Source organism: Macroventuria anomochaeta (genome assembly GCF_010093625.1).
Source record: "Macroventuria anomochaeta strain CBS 525.71 unplaced genomic scaffold BU25scaffold_28, whole genome shotgun sequence".
Classification (NCBI taxonomy): domain Eukaryota; kingdom Fungi; phylum Ascomycota; class Dothideomycetes; order Pleosporales; family Didymellaceae; genus Macroventuria; species Macroventuria anomochaeta.
Window position 1 is genome coordinate 232,870 of NW_022985389.1, and position 18,246 is coordinate 251,115.

Here is an 18,246-nt window from a genome sequence, read left to right on the forward strand (position 1 = left end):
GATGTTGGCGTCTTGACGCACGAGCCCACAGCTCGCTTGGACCGCCAATGAGAAATAGGGCCAGCTCTCCACCTAGCCGACCACATGAATTTCGCACCTTAGCCTCTTTGCTTGCGATTTCGACAGTGCTTCGACTCGACAACTAACCTCCAGCCCTCCGTCCTTCCACATCAGCAACCGCAATCATGTCTGACAACGGCGAAATCGAGGTCGAGAGCCAGGCTGGCTACCCCGTTCTTCCTAAGGAGGTCACAGAGGAGATTGGCAGCATCAAGCTGTTCAACAAGGTTGGCACTGGCAAAACGGCGGCGCATTGCCGCACACAGAACTCAGGCTGACATGGCGCAGTGGTCTTACGAGGAGGTCGAAGTCCGCGACATCTCGCTCACGTACGTTACTTGAACCGCATCCCCCGTCTATCCGCGCGCACATCGGATATCATATACTACACTTGCATACTGTATACTTTGGCAACCGGGGAATGGGAGATAGATTTGCTGCGAAGTCCATCGGCTAACTGATGCTCCAGCGACTACATCCAGATCCGCTCGCCTGTCTACACATCGCACTCTGCCGGCCGATATGCCGTCAAGCGATTCAGGAAGGCCCAGTGCCCCATCATTGAGCGCCTCACCAACTCGCTCATGATGAACGGCCGCAACAACGGAAAGAAGCTCATGGCTGTCCGCATTGTCGCCCACGCCTTCGAGATCGTACGTCCTCTATACCGATTGTCATGGCATGGAAGTAAGAGCCTGGGAAAGCGGTGCTAATACATAGCAGATCCACATCATGACCGACCAGAACCCCATCCAGGTCGCCGTCGATGCCATCGTTAACTGCGGTCCCCGCGAAGACTCCACCCGTATCGGTTCCGCTGGTACCGTCCGTCGCCAGGCCGTCGATGTCTCGCCCCTCCGCCGCGTCAACCAGGCCATCGCCCTTCTGACCATCGGTGCCCGTGAGGCCGCTTTCCGCAACGTCAAGACCATTGCCGAGTGCCTTGCTGAGGAGCTGATCAACGCCGCCAAGGGATCCTCCAACTCGTACGCCATCAAGAAGAAGGACGAGCTCGAGCGTGTCGCCAAGTCCAACCGATAAACGGTTTCAGGGCTGTGGTGTGTACTTACTGGTGGTGTCTGGAAGGAGTTTTTATCCTGGCATGGTTCTATGGTATGGGGGATCTGATGCATTGTCAACGGCTCTCTAGGCGAATAAACACCTCTTTCATGGTTGCATGATTAAAATGGACAATTCGATACCACTTTCGAGAACCTCTTAGGTGTTGTGCTGTACGTGAAGGGTGTGCTTGGGACGAGAGACAGACAGAGGTCGCCGCGCCGCATAGTCAGGCTAAAAAGTATCAGCTTCAAGTAGATGACATGTAGTGAGATGACGAATCCAGACATGTCTTATATACCTTTTACTTCATGTCAACCATCAAGTCCCACGATTCATGTGAAGGCTCAGGTTGACGCCACACCAAGTACCATGAACATGCTGGTCTGCATCTACGGCCCAACCTACCATGCACGAAAAGCAGTCGCCTGTATTGCGTTTCATGAGTGGGCTCCTTTATGGGTATCTTCCTCGTCATGAACATGTCTGTCTCGATCTCAGGTCTTAGCTCTTGCCCTCACAGCCCTCTCCAGCATATCCCCAAAGGCCTCAAAGCCAACCTTCCCTTCATTCGCCTCCCCAAACTCCTCAGCCTCCTTGTACGCCTGCTCCAAGAGGTTCCTATCAACCCTGACCAACCACCCTTGACTCGTAACCATCATCTTCGCCCCATCCCTCAACAGCTGCGCCAATAGCCCACTCGCCCTCACAAGTCTCTCAACCCACAACTGATCTTTCCCTTCTTTCCACGCAACATCTACCAAATCAACAGCTCCCCTCGTTTCTACCTCCTCTTTAATTACTTGCACAACCCTCTCCCTCCTCTCCTGCTCCTCCTGCAATTCTCTCTCCCGCTCTCTCTTCACCTCCTCTCTCTCGCGTCTCTCACGCTCCACAATCTCCGCCTCGGCCGCCGCGCGTCTCGCCTTCTCCGCTGCAAGTGCAGCCTCACGTTCTTCTGCGCCTTCGGCGGCTTGCAGGCGGCGCAGCTCGGCTTCTTGCCGGTGGAATTCATGGTATGCGCGCCGCTGGTCTTTGCGCGCGAGGGATTTAGCTTTTTTGGCGCCTACAGCGCGGTTGGCGGGCGTTGGGCGTGGGCGCTCGTTTGCGGGACCTGCGACTGCTTCGTCGGGTACTAGCTGCTCTGGCTGTTGGGGAGGTGCGGCGGGACCGGGCTGTGGTGCAGGTGCTTCATCTCCGTCTTCGATTTGCGGCTGGGAGGCTGCGCGGTCTTGTTGTACTGGTGGGTCTTGAGGTGTGTCTCGTGCGTTATGCGGATCCTCTTGTTGTGCGTCCTGCTCTTGATCTTGACCGTCATGTTGCCCTACGCCATCCGTTATGTTCCCGAGCTGCCGTGTGTTGTACCATTCTGCGATCTGAGGAGCGTAGTAGAGTGTGCCGCAGAGAATGGCTGTGTGGATGAGGTCTTGCAGTATCGGCGTCCCCGGTTTCGTGAATGGTAGGAGGAAGTTTAGAAGGGTTATTGGGAGGGAGAGAAGGGCGCCCATGGTGTTGCGGGGCCTTGATGCCTTTCGAATTGATCGTTTGCTGGCTTTGGAGGGAAATTTGAGAAAGTCGAGGTTTAGACAAGACTGTACAGTCCTAGCTGTACAGGCGTAGCGTGGGACCTTGGATGTAAATGTGGAGGTTGTGAGTTTGTACGTTTGTGTAGGGAATCTCTAAATGTTGAAATCATCAATGATGCAGCGCCCGCCGTGGGGCTGAGCTAGCTTGCTTTCCCTCTAGCGTGCTCTGCAAGCAAGAGTCTGTAGTGAACGAGGCTGTCCCTCCATGATTACTATCAATAACATTACTTTCGCTTTAGGGAGATGGCTGTTTACAAACCTTCTCTTGTTTATTCGACATCTTTAGTTCGCTTCCGCGTGGTCATCTGGATGTTTCTCACCTTCCATGATGCTCACCACTTCCTCGCTTCGCGTACAGTTGAGGTTACATGCACAGCTCAAAGTACCTCACCACAGCATGCCGCGCCGTTTCACTAACGAGTTTGCTGTCAAGCGAATCCCTCTCGCACGACGCGGCTGAGTCGCCAATATTTACCCAATGCGTGCAAGCCTTCTCGCCCACTCGAACCAGGCTGCCTGGGAATAACGATCGACCATCAATTCTGGAAGTCAATAGTCGTACAGGTATCATACGGATAGCATGACATTCAGAATGTGTGCCCTTTGACTTCTTTGCAGCCAGTATTGACGCGTAGGCATGGGGAAACGTCGATGTTGCTGTCTGTCTTGCGGCCGTAACCGCGGACGGGTCGGCACAACGATCACAAGGTTGCACCTGACAGTTCGAATTGTGAGCTGCCGTCATGGACCTTGCTGACGACCCCGGGTCTTTAGTCTCGCTGATTCACTTTTCCAGAGACACGGCCGTAGCTTACTATAAGATGTCGTCCTACACCGCTCGCTAAGCTCATCACAAGGGCAAGCGACTCCACGTGCGCTAGAATGCGCCGCCTCCCGTCTTGGACAGTCCGGAGCCACACGTATGCTCCGCCTAGCAATGTCCGGAGCAGACTCCAACGCGGTCTGATATTATGTCCGCTTGGCAGGGTTGCGGCCGTTGTGGTAACGTCTTAAGGTGGTGCATTCAGGTCGAGATCCTTCTTCCAACCATCCTCCCTATTGATCTTCTCATAAACACCATCAGCAGTATTCTCCTTGTCCAATTTCAACAGCACCGATCGCTCCGTACAACTATCTGAGACCACAACAAAGCAATACAGTTCGACCTTGCAGTGTCTTATTGATAGGCCGAGTGGCGACCAAGTTCAAAAATCCATTCCTTACATCCGCTCCGAACATTGATATACGACAATGGGGTCCTGGCCGAATGACGCTGGGTTCGACACAGCCTACCAAGAACTCGTACCCATAACGTTAAGGGTTAAGGGTGACATTCCACACTACGCGGCCGGTGTCTTATACCGAACCGGGCCACTAGGCTACAAGGCCAAATCCGAGAATGGCAGAGAATTCGCAGCGAAGCATTGGTTCGACGGGTTCTCTGCTGTTCATCGGTTCCAGATAGACTTCCCTGATACACATGGACCTGCAAAAGTCAGCTACAGATCTCGAAGGACCGTGGATGAGTATCTCGAGCATGTTCGTGCAACTGGCAAAGGTGAAGGCCTTACATTTGCTTTGAAGCGGGACCCATGCAATAGCTTCTTCAAGAAAGTCATGGCCGTTTTCGTGCCTCCAGCACGCGATAACAGGAATGTGGGCGTGACACTCTCGATTAATATGCCTGGTGGCGGCCGAGCCGGGGGCGTGGAGAAACCTCCGATCAACGGTCATACAAACGGCATCCAGACCCTACACGCAAAGAGCGACCACCACATGGTGAAGAAGATAGATCCCGAGACTCTGGAACCCCAAGGCATCGCTCTTCAGGAGTCTCTGCACCCTGATCTAAAGGGGCACATATCTGCTGCCCACGCCAAATCTGATCCCAAAACAGGCGACATCTTCAACTTCAACCTGGAGTTCGGTAAGAATTCCACTTATCGCATCTTCCGCAGCTCGGCGTCTACTGGCAAGACGGGCATCCTTGCGACCTTTCATGGCACACCGGCATATATCCATTCGCTCTTTCTCACCGAGAACTATGTGATCCTTTGTGTCTGGAACAGCCACTTTACTTGGGCCGGCACCTCCATCCTGTATCATCAAAACATAGTCCAGGCTATCGCACCTTTCGATCCCACTTCTAAAGCAACATGGTACGTGATCGACCGCACGCACAACCGCGGGCTCGTAGCCGCATACCAAAGCTCAGCTCTATTCTCTTTTCACAGCGTCAACGCCTGGGAGGAGCCATCGACCACTGACCCTACCCAAACGGATGTCATCACCGAACTTTCCCTCTTCGAAAACACCGACGTAATCCACCGCTTCTACTACGACAATCTCCTGTCCTCGCTATCGACTCCAGACTCAGAATACGCCGGCAAGAAGCGCCTCTCTTGTCTGCCCATGCAGGCACAATTCCGGCTCCCAAACGTCTCTTCTCCTACCACTGGTTCCGAGCACAGAGAAGCAGAGCGCCTCTTCCTAGCAGACAAAATGATCTCCGTCGAACTCCCCACCATCAATCCCTCCTACCTAACCAGCCGCCACCGGTACACATACGGCGTCACTGATCGCTTGAAGTCCTCATTCATGGACGGGATCGCCAAATTCGATAATATCACACAAACCTCGATATTTTGGGAGTGCGAGGGGCATACGCCCGGGGAGCCAATCTTCGTTGCGGATCCTGAGGGCAAGGCGGAGGATGATGGCGTGCTCTTGACAGTTGTGCTCGATGGGTATGTGGAGAGGAGTTATTTGCTTGTGTTGAGGGCGAGGGATTTGATGGAGTTGGGGAGAGCGGAGGTGCCGGGGCCGGTGGCGTTTGGGTTTCATGGGGCGTTTAAAGGGGAGGGGATGCAGTACTCTGGGGATATCTGAAGCTTTGAGTGGAAGAGTTGCATTCGCATAGAAGAGTTTTCGTTGGTCACACCTAATCCATCATCTACTTTGTACAACTTTACCACATAATCTCGGATATCTCAACAGCAAACTCTGTTCAAGGTTGCAAGTGCTTGTCGAAGCTATCATGGGCCGTTACGACCCAATTCGCGCACGACGAGACACCTCCGTTCCTTTGATGGAGTTGAATCTGATATCCGTTACGTGCTGTTGTTGAGGTATGGTGGCTCCAGTGGTGTTGTTGTTGACTTTGAAAAGTCGATAGGTTGGGGTGTGAGAGGTGGTGAGGAACGCGTGGAGTCTTCCACGACCACACTACATCTCCTCCCACGCAAACGATGTTGTTGGCAGCAACCCCGTATCTGCGCTCAGAGCCCCATTTCTACCAACGTGACATGCTCTGAGATGCACAATTGGCATTGGCGACACGCGTGCTCCTGTCATATACTTGCCGTGGGTTTGCTATGGTTTCGTATGACGGTTCCGGGTACAATCGGTATCGGGCGATGGAAATTGAGGTTCACTGAAGTTGAATTGAACTAAGCTGCGTTTTTAAACAGTGTGAGTACGGAGGTTTGACCGTGAAACGGTTGTGTTACTGTAATCGTATGAAGGAGTACCATATCGGTCCGTTTATACTCAGCCTCACTGTGCTGCAACACTTCGCCATCCATGATCCCCTGTTTGGTGGCTCTTGCCCTCGGTCAGGATCAAGCGAAGTTGACCGAAGCACATTACAGCGCAAGACATTAACCGCCACAACCTACATCGAGTCAAACCTAGCTGCCTTATCATTTAGCAACAAGAACACGCCATATACTCTACTCGATCCAACTCAGCGCGAGATTTGGTTTCTCGAGCTAGCACCCGAGAACTATGATGACGACCTCATCGTTGTCCTTCACGTCGAAAGCCTGATCACGAGCTTTCTGAGTATCATGCACTATCGTATGCATGGGGCCAGGATCTATCGTCTCGGAAGGCGTTAGTTGATGGTAGGAATACAACTGTTGGCATCAATCTGGACTGCACCCTTCACCACGTTCGCCGCAATCTCGCCAAACCAACGTTAATGTGGGTTGATACGCTATGTCTCAATCAGCACGATCTTGAAGAAAGAAATTCTCAATTTTTGCTGATGAAGGACATATATTCTCTATCGCGGCCCCGCAGCAATACAAAAAGGCCGACCTCCCCGACCCTGGGGTCCTGAAGGTTATATACACCGCAACATTCTCTAGTGGAGCGCGTACTTATAACCCTAGGCCCCGAGCATCCGTGTGACACGAACGCCATAGCGCGTATCCAGGACGATGAAGTGCCTCAATCAGCAGAAGAGATCCGTCTTTTTTTAGCCTGTGTCGAGTCTATATGCCAACGCCCATGGTTTGGAAGGGTCTGGGTTGCTCAGGAATTGGCACTGTCTCAGAGAGACCCGACGGTATATCTGGACACAATGGCACTCTCTTAGTCAAAATTCTACGAATATATCGTGTGTTTGAAACGGAGAAAACCGTCTTCTCTGAATGTCCTGCGAAGATCTTTTCTCTCATGCAAACCACGGATCAAGTGAGAAGACTCGGCGAGTTCGGGCTTTCCGCGCAACAAGGCTGAATTCACAATTCTATCGTTCAGCGCCTACTCTCGCAACCGATCCCAGAGATGAAGTCTTTGGCCTGCTTGGTATTTGTGCCTTCACACCCGGTCAAGCGGTAGTGGCTCCAGACTACACGAAATCGATACAGCGCGTCTTTGCCTGTTAGACACCAACTTCCCAATTGTCCTTCGACCGGTATCGGGAGAGTTATACACCATGGTAACTTCTGCTTGTTTTCTACCACGAAGCGCTTGAAAAGCTGCGCGCTATTATCACAAGATAACAGTGCTTCGAGCGGGCCAGGTGTTGTCAGCTCGCCAATAGCGACGCGACCTCGATGCGGAGGACTCCAGCAAGTAAGCGCCTGCAAGGCTGCGTCAGTTGCACGCCTGCTGCGCCTTCAACCCTCCCACCTTGCACAGTGATTTCCTGCCTCAGCCTTGTCGCGCACTTCCTGTTCATCACATCATAAGAAGGCACATTTGCATACTAGTCGATGTCACATTCCGGCTCTGCTACGCTTTATCAAGTCACACTATGGATGATACACCCTACACGCCCCCGGACCCAAGAATGTAGGTGATACGAATACGAGGACGACCTGGTTATAACCCTACGCATCAAGAGACTTCGACGGAAGCGACCAAAGTTCAACGCTCTATCGTACGTTTGGGGAAAAGAGAGATGTCCCCCCAATGTGCCCTCCTCCAGCTTCGCAACACGATGAGCGGCACTTACTTTGGATAGACGCACTGTGCATCAACCGAGGCGACACCGAAGAACGAGGCCAACGGGCTCAGCTTATGGGTGATATACTTGTGTCTGCAGAACACGTCACGGTATGGCTAGGCACAGAGCGCTCGAATGATCAATATATCGTCGATAACATCAAGCATCGTTGAATCCCGGAATCAACTGGAGAGGCGATATATCTGATGAGAGCTCTGAGGCGTTTATGTCGACGTTCCTGGTTTGGCCGCATCTGAGTAACACAGGAAGACGTTCTTGCGAAACGTAGCCTGTACTGCAACTCGGTTCTTGGGAGGCTCTTTTGGAACGACTTCTTCGATTATCTCGACGTTGTATAAGTCGAGCGCGACATACATTATGCTTTCAAACAGCGGCCGGCAAAGGCTGCCAATGAATCTTTATTGGCGATCTTGAAAGCTCAAGGTTCCCAAGATATCAGAGAACGTAAAACCGCTAATCTCATAGATCAGTTGTACAAAGCTGCTGAATTGCAGGCAACTGATCCACGAGACCAAGTCTATGGATTACTCGATATCTGTACCATATTTCCACCTCAGATGCTGATCATTCCGGACTACTCGAAAATTATACGACAGATATTGATCGAAGCTTCCTGTTATATGGTGTTGGGTAGCGAACTCCCATACATGATAGTTCCCACTACGCCTACCACCTAATATACCTTTAAGGCCTTCCGTTATACCCATTCATCTTCCGTCGTGGGCATTCGATCTGGCTATTCCATCTCGGACGCCAATTGCAAGCTTCGACGAGAACGATCAATCAGTTGTTCCCTTCTAAATTTGACGACGGTATTCCTGCTGAAGGTATCTCTCATTTTCCGCCACGCGCACGGTTTTCGAAAGGCCTAGAACGACTGCATATTGCCGGCCTTTACATCGGGACTGTCGCTGCGTCCAGTACAGATTTGTTCAGCTGCGAACGTGCATGATTTTTACAACGATATACTTAGACCTCGACACATATCGTTAAAATCCTAGAGGGCTGCTTTTCGCACTCGTGACGATATTGTCGACCGCGAAGTATTCGAGACAGTTCTTGCTGAGCGCTGTGAACCTGAGTAAGTGTACGATTCTTGGAGTGATTCTTCAAATGACCCATACTGGGAGCGGTTTCACGATATACTGAACACACTTGGCACCGAAAAATGTTCGTCGCTAAGAGGAACACGTAGACGCTTATATCATCCCGGGCCGTTGACCGCTGTGCAACCCGGTGATATTGTGGTCGGGCTCTTTGGCATGAACTATCCTTTTATACTTCGGCCACTCTTCAAGAAGACGGGCGGTGAGCAGGTGTACACTATGGACAATCTTGCGTTTGTGGTCGATCATGATTATGGCATGAGTTTGTCAAAAATACTGACCCTGGGGCGAGGTGGGACGACTTTGAGGAGTTTGGCTTGCGCGAATATACAATTGTATAAGTTGGGATTTTAAAACACCCATCTCGCCTGAGTCAACTTGACCTGTTGACTGAGTAGCGACACCACAGAGAAGTCATGATCAAAGACTAATTCTATAGGCTTCTGTAAGATCAATAATACAGTGAAAGGACCGGATCAACCACTTTACTACCACATTGTCATCCAGCTTCGCCAACAGAGTATCATTGCTCGCTCTCTTAACCTCAGCAACCATGGCTTCGCATCACCATGTCGATCGGTAGTCAAACCGGCAGAACCAAGGTTATGCATGCCAGCTTCGAGTTGTCGTGTGTAGCTGATCCGTCTCAAGCGTTCGGCTTCTCTGGGAGTGATATGCAGCTACATATATGTCAGCTTCATATCTTCACCATCATAGGCGAGATGAATTGCGTAGACCTCGATACCGACCGCATGCACCGCAAACGCGAGCCACAACGCCATACCAAAGTTCACGTCCAGTGCTGCACCTGCGTTCGCGGCGGAAGCATCACCGTTGATATCTGCAAGGACCGCAGATACTTTGGTCGGGTCGCTGCCGTCTGCGTATGATGCGCAAGCAGAGTACTCAGCCACCAAATCCATGTCATCAGCAATAGTATGGGCGATCTTTGCCCAAGGCCAGACAATGTAGTGGCCTTTGTCGATATGATCGTCGCCGCGATGATCACGATGAGGCGACTCGCAATAATAGATCCAGCCTACATTCGTAAGCATTCGCACCCTGCCGCAATCCTTGTCAGCGTATTTGATCTTCGCGTAGATCTGCTGCGGCACGAAGCGAAGCGCGGACGGGCCTTTTCGCATCTTTTCATCGATCAAGCCCGCTCTGAGATCGCAGTCGCGGATGTGGACTGTGAACGTCATCCGTGTAAACTTGCCTGGCGCAGAATGTGCCCAAAGCGAAGTCTCACCGGCTAACCCTGCACGAAAAGCGAGGGGGAAATGGGAGGCCTTACTCCCGCCATTCGCTCACACTTCGCATGCTGCACGTGTTGCTTACTTTGCGAGCGCTGATTGCATCACCGACTGTTTGGACCGTTGCGAATCGCAGCGGCTCAGATCTGAGTAGGCCTGTGCGTATCTTACGGTACGGGCGTTAAAGCGCGATAGATTCCCCAATGCGGAGAATTGTGCGCTGCTACTACTCCTTCGTGCCCAACGTACTCGCGATAGGTTGTATATGCGACGATGGTGGGCGTTCCGGGAAGATCTAAGGGGTGTGTGACGTGCAGGAAGAGGAAGAAGGGTGTAAGTGAAGGCTTCCTTCCCGTTGAGATGAAGAGCCGCTGCTATTTTGAGCCATACTGACAGAGTGAAGTGCGACTTGAAACGACCTGCCTGCAGCCAATGCCTTGAGCGGAATATCGTATGTGGAGGCTACGACCTAGACCGCGTCTTCATCACCAGCAAGTATGAGCCTCCATCACCTCTGGCTAGCACCCGACCAACCCCACGTCGAGACCCCACAATGGATTTGGCGGCAGTTACGGCCTCCTCCTACCACGTGATACCTCCATCTCTTGCGCAGACTGCGTTCAGTGCGAAAGGTATGGAGGCTGTTTTTGACCTGTTTCCTGCGTATCAAGACGCGGGAGGCGCCTTGCAATTGGTCAACCCATTTTCTAAGCTTCTGGCGACATTGAGTCTGCGAGAAGAAGCACTTCGTCAGACAATCTTTGCTGTTGGATTAGTCACGCTCGGGAAAAGATCGAATGACCAGGTTGTGCTTCGCAAAGGTCGGATGCTGTATGGTAAAGCGCTCCAGGAGCTCGGAGTATCACTGCAGAACCCCAACCGACCAACCATTGAGGCTCTACTCGCCACGACAAGACTGATGGGACTTTACGAGATATTGTACGGTGCTGATAATGGAGAGAACTTGACACAGGCGAGGAACTGGATGACCCATGCTCAGGGTGAGCTCGCCTTGATTGTATCTAGAGGACCTGAGGCTTTTACTACGGATGCTGCGCACCTTATGTTTACGCTTGCACGATACAATTCTGTAAGTCAACGCCCGATCGCTCTCTTTTCGGCTCTCACTCACGGACTGACAGGCCATCACTGGGGTCCGGTCTCGAAAGCCGGTTGTGTTCGATGAGGAACAGTGGAAGACAATTCCATGGCGAGGGCGAGTCAAGCCCGCAAGCGACACCATCATCGACATCCTCCTAGGACTGCCAGAGGTTCTCGCAGAACTGGATTACCTGGATCACATGTCGTTTGGCGATGAGCGTTTCGACGATCTAAGGCTAAAAATAACGGCAAAATGTTGGGCTGTACACTGCAACCTAAACGCATGGTTCGCGAAAAATTCGCATGAAGTCTACACCCCTGACATCGAAGCACCAATTCCACTCGAGTTTCCTAACTTAAGTGTTGCGTCGCTCTCCCTCCGTTATTGGGCGACAGCAACGTTACTGTACCAATGCCTCGACCGTGCCTTACGCTTCTCGTCAAACGATACTCTCCCGCCGTACCTCAACTGTCCACGCGGCCGACCCTTTGCTCGCCTTATCGTACGTTCCGTGCCTTGGCTGTTCAAAAAGGACAACGGTGTTACAGGTGCTTCAGCCGTGTCGTTCCCGCTCGGCGTAGCCTTGATGTACCTACGACAAAGTGAGATGCCAGATCCAGAATACATGAAACTAGTGTTTGACGTATGGAACGACCCCGAGTGGCCAAGTTCGATCAAAGACTTTCTGAGGAGCATGGGTAACACGATCAAACTACCGACACGAATTACACCGAAGAATCCTGTCACATGGTCAACAAGTGAGCTAAAACCGATATATGACATCGATGGCAACCTCCTTTCTGGACCATTTGACAAGCCATCGAGGCATACTGTGTAGACATTATACGTTTGACAAGGGCTTCCTTAAGGCGTCAAAAAAACGCCAGCGCTATGCAATAAACCACCCAACCAACTTCCATCAACCACAAGGGCAAAGCTCAATCGACCTCAATAAGCCCCGGCCCAAACACCGCAGCCTCAGCCATCTTATCCGCATTCTCAAACTCCTCCGCGCCCATAGTGACCGCCGCGATAGTCAAACCATTCATAAGAAAATCATCATACGGAAACGGGGCCTCAAAGAACACCTTCTCGCCCTCCATCTTCACGTTCTCAAACGTCTTGACGATCGGCTGGTTCTGTCCATTCAGATACGTTAGCCGCATATCATTCGTATCGTACATCCCCGCATCCTTCATATAAAACGAGAACTTGATATTCTGGTCCTCCGCCGGAATCATCTTCGTCTCCACAGTAAGCGGCTTGAACCTCTTCAGCGGGATAGTGCCGATGTTTGGACAAGACCCTTCGATGATGAAGTCCTGGATAGCGGTGAATGCGAAGTCGCGGGTTGCTGTTGTTAGGAAAGGCTGGGAAGAAGGGCGCTTCTTTTGCATCAGGCGGAAGAACCCTTCTTGTTCGGCTTCGTTGCCGACGACCGATGTCACGGCGCGGACAAGTCCGTCGTCTTGATTCTTGGCGAAGATCTGGTTGACGTCTTGAAGTGTGCCGAGAACGACGTCGGTGAAGGTGCCGGCTAGGGCGATGGCGGATTGGAAGTCTGTGACTGGGACTGTGATGGTGTTATTCTGGGCTTGTGAGGACTATTCCTATGAAAGACTTACAGTTGTACTTGCATGGCTGTATCTTCTCTTGATTGAAGTGCTCAAGTGCGCCGTTCGCATTGAGTACATGCAGTTCTTCTTGATTGACAATGGCGTTCAGTGAGTCCAGCATGTAGTCATGGCCCATTCCTAGATCGTAACCAGAGACTTTATTTGTGACGTTGTATATGAGTTCTGTGAAGAAGGCCACTTCGAAAAGCTCGTTCAGCGCAATGAGCTTGAGGTTGGTGACTCCTTCCGCGCTGAGTGCAGTTGGAGGTGGTCCGTTTGGTAAGGTACCATGTGCGCCGTCCTGAATTGTGATTTCGCCATCCCTGTTGGAATCTGGGAAACCGTTTGGGAGTGGAAAGTAGTTGCCATCTGGTGAGAGACCAGACTGTCGCTTGGCAGTAGGTGCCGCTGAGGCGAAGCTGGCGACAAGAGCAGCTGCACAAAATCTGCTAGTACGCATAGTGACCAGTGTGAACGGCTATGAATTAGCTCTAAGGAGTTCGAGATTGCAAAGACTTATGAAAGAGGGTGTTGAAAGGCGACTGGGCACATGTTATACCAGGCATACTATGGCCCCGGATACATTGCGCTTCGGGCAAACGGACGTGATACAATCTCTCGACTGGCGCATACGGTCTGTACTATTCACGACCCCTAGCATTTGGTATCGTCTCATGTTCAGTCATCGGAACCATCTTTCGCTGCTAGTTGAGGAAAGCAATGGTGCGCTACACATTGGCGGATGGTGAGGCTGCCGAACACTTAGTTGGTGCAGCCTGAGTTCCGGCGAACACAAATACAGCCAAGCTTCCAGCACAAGAGGTTGATCTATAACAAGAATCCGTAGTGTCAATTATAGGATTAGCAAGGCTTACCATTGGCAGACCGTTTGCGAACTGCCAACCCAAAAGCTGAGGTCGACAGTTGTGAAGCTTGAGTGACACTCCCGGGAGGTCCCTTCGGGGTACGCGACAGGAACAGTGTCACGAATCAAGCCTCGGGCACGACAGGCAGATCCGGGCAGATCTCATCCGGCGACGAGTCCGGTCTCAACAGTACTCGGATACCTCAGAGACTGGAGACAGAGAACATTGTTTGGAACAAAGTGTGTGGGAACCGGAGTTCTGTTTGCGACTTGGCGCGAAACACGTCGTCGAACAACGAGACGCTCCTCGCTTCAGTAGAGCAGCGCATCCCAATTTCAGCGCTAAGAGAGTCTAGTTCGTATCGCGACATTCAACCTGAAAATATTGTCATTCGAGAACGCGAGCTATAACCGACGTGCTCTTCTTGTTCAGCGGACTTGTGCATCTTGTACATCGACGCGCCACATTGAAAGGTTTTAGGATCAGGATTTCTGAGAGGAGTGATACTTTAACGGGAGAGTCGATGGATCCACTCCTACACGTACTGTAGAAGGGTTGAGTATTTCGATAGTAAGAGATAGAAGAAGTCGCGTAGAGCAGAGTCGAGGGGAAAGGGTGGGCAGCTTTCGGACCGATTGCTCCCGCACTACGGTGTCCGTGCACCCAACGATCGGAGTCAACCAACGATCGCTCCGGCACCTTTACAAGCATGACAGAAATGAGGCTGTAGGGCCACAATCAATAGTTATTATCATGAGATATTTTAGTGGAGTGATCTATAGACCTATGCAACAAAGTGTCTCTATGTGATTTAATTATATAGAGTGGCGGTGCGGCCGCTGCGGGTCTTGTGAGTGCAAGGTGCTGGGGTTGGCATTGCAAGCTTCGGGTGACTATGAGCACCTACCGTGCACGGTCACCCAACGCCCGGATTCAACCAACGCCCGGTGCACCACACATAGACGTTATTTCAACGCGTAATAACTCAACAACCATGCCAGGAATTAAAGATGCACTTGAGCAGATTCGTAAATTGAAGCCAGATGAAAAACTTGTCTATACTACAATTGCAAAAAATCATGGTGTTTCTTGCACAACGTTGTTGCGCGCGCATAGGCGTGTGCAGGTCCCCCAACACGTCGCCAACCACAACCAACGCAAACTCAGCGACCAACAAGAAGCAGACCTTGTGAGGTATATAGAGGAGCTCACAGCACGTCGCTTACCACCTACAAGAGACATGGTGCAAAATTTTGCGTCTGCAGTTGTGTCAGATCGCTGCTCCAATAGCTGGGTTACACGCTTCCTCAACCGTCACAGCGACCAGCTCACGGCTCAATGGACAACGGGTATGGACTCTAATCTGTGAGAGGGGGCCAGCTGGGGATACCAACTGCTCTCTGAGATGGAAGGATTGGTGGAAGGATGGTTCAGGCTTGTTGGAGATAAGGGTGTAGAGGAGACCAAGTGTGGGGATACCCCAAGTGGTAAAAAGGATAAGTGATAAAGAAGGGATCAAGTGTGGGAATACCACAAAGGATCAGTGAGGAGTGAGTTGAGGAAGAAGTTGTTGAGGTAAATTGAAGGAGTGGATTGAGTTTTGAATTGCAAGCATGAGTTATCTGAGCAGGAGGGCAGGCTGCCTTTATAGACAGACTGCTGGCTCCTGGAATGTTCTAGATACATTGGCATTTGTAATCATTTGTAATCATTTGTCAGCATTTGTCAGCAACTAGAAGATTCTGTGTTGTTCCATGGGATTCCATGATGTTCCATGGGATTCCATGATGTTCCATGAGGTTCCATGAGGTTCCATGATGTTCCATGAGGTTCCATGATGTTCCATGGGATTCCATGGGGTTCCATGAGGTTCCATGGGATTCCATGAGGTTCCATGAGGTTCCATGATGTTCCATGAGGTGTGACTGGGTGGATTGTTATTGGCTGCAAGCCATGTCAGGATGACATAATCGTCACAACGCTGAGTCAGAGTATAAGTACAAGCTGTACTTTGACTTGTTGCAACAGAAAATAGCCGAGTATGACCTTGAGCCTGAGCACACGTACAATATGGATGAGAAGGGCTTTGCTGTTGGAGTGCTGGGCAGGTCGAAGCGCGTCTTCAGCAGGCGTCAATATGAGAAGAAGGAGGTTAGGCAGGCTCGTCAAGATGGCTCACGTGAGTGGGTGAGCCTGTTGGCTGCAATTTGCGCGGATGGTACTGCTCTCCCTCCTGGTATCATCTTTGAGTCGAAAAACTCGACCATCCAGAGACATTGGGTTGCCGATATCGAGGCAGGAACACACCTAATTCACGTGGCTTCTTTGCCTAAAGGCTGGACAAACGACGACATTGGATTGGCCTGGCTTGAACAGGTGTTTGACCGCTATACCAAGCCAAAGGCGCGGTTGAAGTACCGCCTCTTGATTGTAGATGGCCATGGTAGTCACCTGACGCAGGCTTTCATCAAATACTGTCACCAGGAACGGATCATACTTGCAGTGTTACCCCCTCACAGTACCCAGACTCTGCAGCCGTTGGATGTAGTCTGCTTCAAGCCTCTCTCTTCTCACTACGCCAGCGAACTCGATGACCACCTCCAGCAATCCCAAGGCCTATCCCCGCTGTCGAAGGCTGACTTCTTCAGCCTATTCTGGCCTGCCTGGGTATCTACGTTCAATGCGGAGCTTGTACAGAAGGCCTTCACAGCCACCGGTATATACCCAGTAAACCCCAACATTATACTCAATAGGTTCCGCCACATAACCCCTGAGGACTCAGGATCAGTCTCCTCTGCTTCTACGGCTTATTCTGCAGACGAGTGGCTCAGGGCTTGCTCAACCCTACGTGCAGAGGTGAAGGATCCGCGCAGTGTAGGTGCACGGAAGCTGGGTCAAACTATCCATCACCTCTCAACACAGGTAGAGCTCCTTCACGATGAGATTGAAGGCCTGCGCAAGAAGCTATACCAAAATCAGAAGCGTCAGAAGCAATCCAATAAGCAATTGGACTTGCAACAACACCAGGAGTATCACGGCGGAGCAATGATGTGGTCTCCTCGAGCCTTCCGCAAGGCGCGCGCTTGCATGGCTGTTGCAGAACAAGAGAAGCAAGCTGATGAGCTAAAAAAGGCTGAAATGAAGAAGTTAAAAGCCGCTAATAAGCTCTACAAAGCCAAGATAGCAGATGAAAAGCGTGTGGCGCGGGTGAGGGAGAAGGAAGAGCGAGACCAGCTGAAAGCTGTGAAGGCCCAAGAAGCAGCTGAACGCAAGGCAGAGCGAGAGCGTCAAAAGCAAGTTCACGACACTGAAAAAGCTATACAACTGTCCCAAAGAGGTAATCGCATAACCTCAAAAGCTTCTGCAGCCAAAAAGAAGCCTGCACGTCGTGCTGTAGGTGCTCGTAGTTGTCCAAAGCCTGCAACGCCTCCTCCGCCAGCTCGCACTCACACAACCCGCAGCGGCCGTACCGCCACCCTATATAATTGATTTGTATGGAGGAACTTTGTTGCATAGGTCTATAGAACAAACCACCAAGTTTTCTTATAATAATAACCATTGTATGTGGCTCTACAACCTCATTTTTGTGGTAGGCGTGAAGGCTTGGAGCGGGTGTTGGTTGAATCCGGGCGTTGGGTGACCGTGCACGGTACAGCACAACTAGGCTGGCACTCGCAGTACTAAAAAACGCCCACTCACAAAAAGCTTGGCAGAACACCACCCATACAAGCGCTCACACAACACGTTCATACATGGTTATTAGAAGCTCAAATATTGCTTGAAGCTGCCTATAGCTATTGCAATAGATTATCTAGTGTTGTTAGCTTAGTTGTGAGGTCACTGTAGGCAGGCAATCAGACTGTAACAATGCAGAGCCCCATTGTGCCAAATGGCCAAAAAGTACATCAATATCAGCACAACTGCTGATATTGGGCTCTGCATCTAATATATAGGCATAGTGCAAGGCACCTCCTTACACAGACACAGGATGGATTGGGGCCGCCTGGGGCCAAATGGGATGAGATTAGACAAATCCTTGATGGTTGAGCCTCAAGGTTTGTGAGGAATATATACAGGTGGCCCGTGAGCCTCCAGTCTGGCTCCAGAGTCTGTCCAAGGGCTGGCTGGTACATGTAAGGGGAAATACCCGTGACATTTGCTGAGCATCCACCATGGTGTCATTCTGACATGGCTTGCAGCCAAGAACAACCCTACCAGTCCTTATACTTGTATCAGCACCCAGCCATTTGTCAGCTCCCATTTGTCAGCTCCCATTTGTCACTTTGCTGTTGAAGTCGTGTCTTAAGCAAAGCTCGTAGACACTATTCGATTGGTTCT

General features: G+C 51.2%; 10 protein-coding genes across 10 annotated transcripts; 6 read left to right on the top strand and 4 right to left on the bottom strand.

Moving 5' to 3' along the window:
• Positions 1-112: 112 nt before the first annotated feature.
• BU25DRAFT_413103 (40S ribosomal protein S5A) lies at positions 113-1,415 on the top strand. The gene is made up of 4 exons (XM_033706951.1): positions 113-287; positions 349-389; positions 530-713; positions 784-1,415. The coding sequence occupies exons 1-4, from the start codon at positions 186-188 to the stop codon at positions 1,099-1,101; spliced, it is 645 nt and encodes a 214-aa protein (XP_033559119.1). The 5' UTR covers positions 113-185; the 3' UTR covers positions 1,102-1,415.
• On the bottom strand, positions 1,286-3,047 carry BU25DRAFT_413104 (uncharacterized protein). Its single transcript, XM_033706952.1, has 3 exons — positions 2,965-3,047; positions 1,421-2,900; positions 1,286-1,353 (listed from the first exon to the last, which is right to left on the bottom strand). The coding sequence occupies exon 2, from the start codon at positions 2,625-2,627 to the stop codon at positions 1,617-1,619; it is 1,011 nt and encodes a 336-aa protein (XP_033559120.1). The 5' UTR covers positions 2,628-2,900; positions 2,965-3,047; the 3' UTR covers positions 1,286-1,353; positions 1,421-1,616.
• Positions 3,048-3,703: 656 nt separating this feature from the next.
• BU25DRAFT_128845 (beta,beta-carotene 9',10'-dioxygenase) lies at positions 3,704-5,874 on the top strand. The gene has a single exon (XM_033700482.1). It carries the CDS (start codon positions 3,957-3,959, stop codon positions 5,592-5,594), a length of 1,638 nt encoding a protein of 545 aa, XP_033559121.1. The 5' UTR covers positions 3,704-3,956; the 3' UTR covers positions 5,595-5,874.
• A 663-nt stretch (positions 5,875-6,537) lies between these two features.
• On the top strand, positions 6,538-6,768 carry BU25DRAFT_299829 (uncharacterized protein; the record flags this gene model as incomplete). Its single annotated transcript, XM_033701966.1, has 1 exon — positions 6,538-6,768. A coding segment is annotated over one exon (231 nt), but the record flags the coding sequence as incomplete, so codon positions are not given.
• A 903-nt stretch (positions 6,769-7,671) lies between these two features.
• BU25DRAFT_413107 (uncharacterized protein) lies at positions 7,672-8,189 on the top strand. The gene has a single exon (XM_033706953.1). The coding sequence runs from the start codon at positions 7,908-7,910 to the stop codon at positions 8,112-8,114; it is 207 nt and encodes a 68-aa protein (XP_033559123.1). The 5' UTR covers positions 7,672-7,907; the 3' UTR covers positions 8,115-8,189.
• Positions 8,190-9,748: 1,559 nt separating this feature from the next.
• Positions 9,749-10,278, bottom strand: BU25DRAFT_493254 (uncharacterized protein; the record flags this gene model as incomplete). Its single annotated transcript, XM_033711702.1, has 1 exon — positions 9,749-10,278. Exon 1 carries the CDS (start codon positions 10,271-10,273, stop codon positions 9,749-9,751), a length of 525 nt encoding a protein of 174 aa, XP_033559124.1. The 5' UTR covers positions 10,274-10,278.
• Positions 10,279-10,539: 261 nt separating this feature from the next.
• Positions 10,540-11,878, top strand: BU25DRAFT_450350 (uncharacterized protein; the record flags this gene model as incomplete). The annotated part of the gene is made up of 3 exons (XM_033709691.1): positions 10,540-10,657; positions 10,728-11,414; positions 11,467-11,878. Coding segments are annotated over exons 1-3 (1,158 nt in total), but the record flags the coding sequence as incomplete, so codon positions are not given.
• Positions 11,879-12,314: 436 nt separating this feature from the next.
• Positions 12,315-13,880, bottom strand: BU25DRAFT_128953 (late sexual development protein). Its single transcript, XM_033700483.1, has 2 exons — positions 13,052-13,880; positions 12,315-12,999 (listed from the first exon to the last, which is right to left on the bottom strand). Exons 1-2 carry the CDS (start codon positions 13,500-13,502, stop codon positions 12,365-12,367), a joined length of 1,086 nt encoding a protein of 361 aa, XP_033559126.1. The 5' UTR covers positions 13,503-13,880; the 3' UTR covers positions 12,315-12,364.
• Positions 13,881-14,674: 794 nt separating this feature from the next.
• BU25DRAFT_413109 (uncharacterized protein) lies at positions 14,675-15,388 on the top strand. Its single transcript, XM_033706954.1, has one exon. It carries the CDS (start codon positions 14,804-14,806, stop codon positions 15,275-15,277), a length of 474 nt encoding a protein of 157 aa, XP_033559127.1. The 5' UTR covers positions 14,675-14,803; the 3' UTR covers positions 15,278-15,388.
• On the bottom strand, positions 15,339-15,705 carry BU25DRAFT_413110 (uncharacterized protein). The gene is given in 2 exon segments (XM_033706955.1): positions 15,339-15,629; positions 15,640-15,705. 1 exon segment carries the CDS (start codon positions 15,598-15,600, stop codon positions 15,424-15,426), a length of 177 nt encoding a protein of 58 aa, XP_033559128.1. The 5' UTR covers positions 15,601-15,629; positions 15,640-15,705; the 3' UTR covers positions 15,339-15,423.
• Between the last annotated feature and the right edge of the window lie 2,541 nt (positions 15,706-18,246).

Excerpts from the sequence above, each read along its gene's own strand:
- BU25DRAFT_413103 (XM_033706951.1), top strand. The coding sequence starts at position 186 with ATGTCTGACAACGGCGAAATCGAGGTCGAGAGCCAGGCTGGCTACCCC. Across the intron at positions 288-348 it reads GCATCAAGCTGTTCAACAAG|TGGTCTTACGAGGAGGTCGA; the intron begins GTTGGCACTGGC and ends GACATGGCGCAG. Across the intron at positions 390-529 it reads GTCCGCGACATCTCGCTCAC|CGACTACATCCAGATCCGCT; the intron begins GTACGTTACTTG and ends CTGATGCTCCAG.
- BU25DRAFT_413104 (XM_033706952.1), bottom strand. The coding sequence starts at position 2,627 with ATGGGCGCCCTTCTCTCCCTCCCAATAACCCTTCTAAACTTCCTCCTA.
- BU25DRAFT_128845 (XM_033700482.1), top strand. The coding sequence starts at position 3,957 with ATGGGGTCCTGGCCGAATGACGCTGGGTTCGACACAGCCTACCAAGAA.
- BU25DRAFT_413107 (XM_033706953.1), top strand. The coding sequence starts at position 7,908 with ATGTGCCCTCCTCCAGCTTCGCAACACGATGAGCGGCACTTACTTTGG.
- BU25DRAFT_128953 (XM_033700483.1), bottom strand. The coding sequence starts at position 13,502 with ATGCGTACTAGCAGATTTTGTGCAGCTGCTCTTGTCGCCAGCTTCGCC. Across the intron at positions 13,000-13,051 it reads ACAGCCATGCAAGTACAACT|TCCCAGTCACAGACTTCCAA; the intron begins GTAAGTCTTTCA and ends ACACCATCACAG.
- BU25DRAFT_413109 (XM_033706954.1), top strand. The coding sequence starts at position 14,804 with ATGAGCACCTACCGTGCACGGTCACCCAACGCCCGGATTCAACCAACG.
- BU25DRAFT_413110 (XM_033706955.1), bottom strand. The coding sequence starts at position 15,600 with ATGCCAATGTATCTAGAACATTCCAGGAGCCAGCAGTCTGTCTATAAA.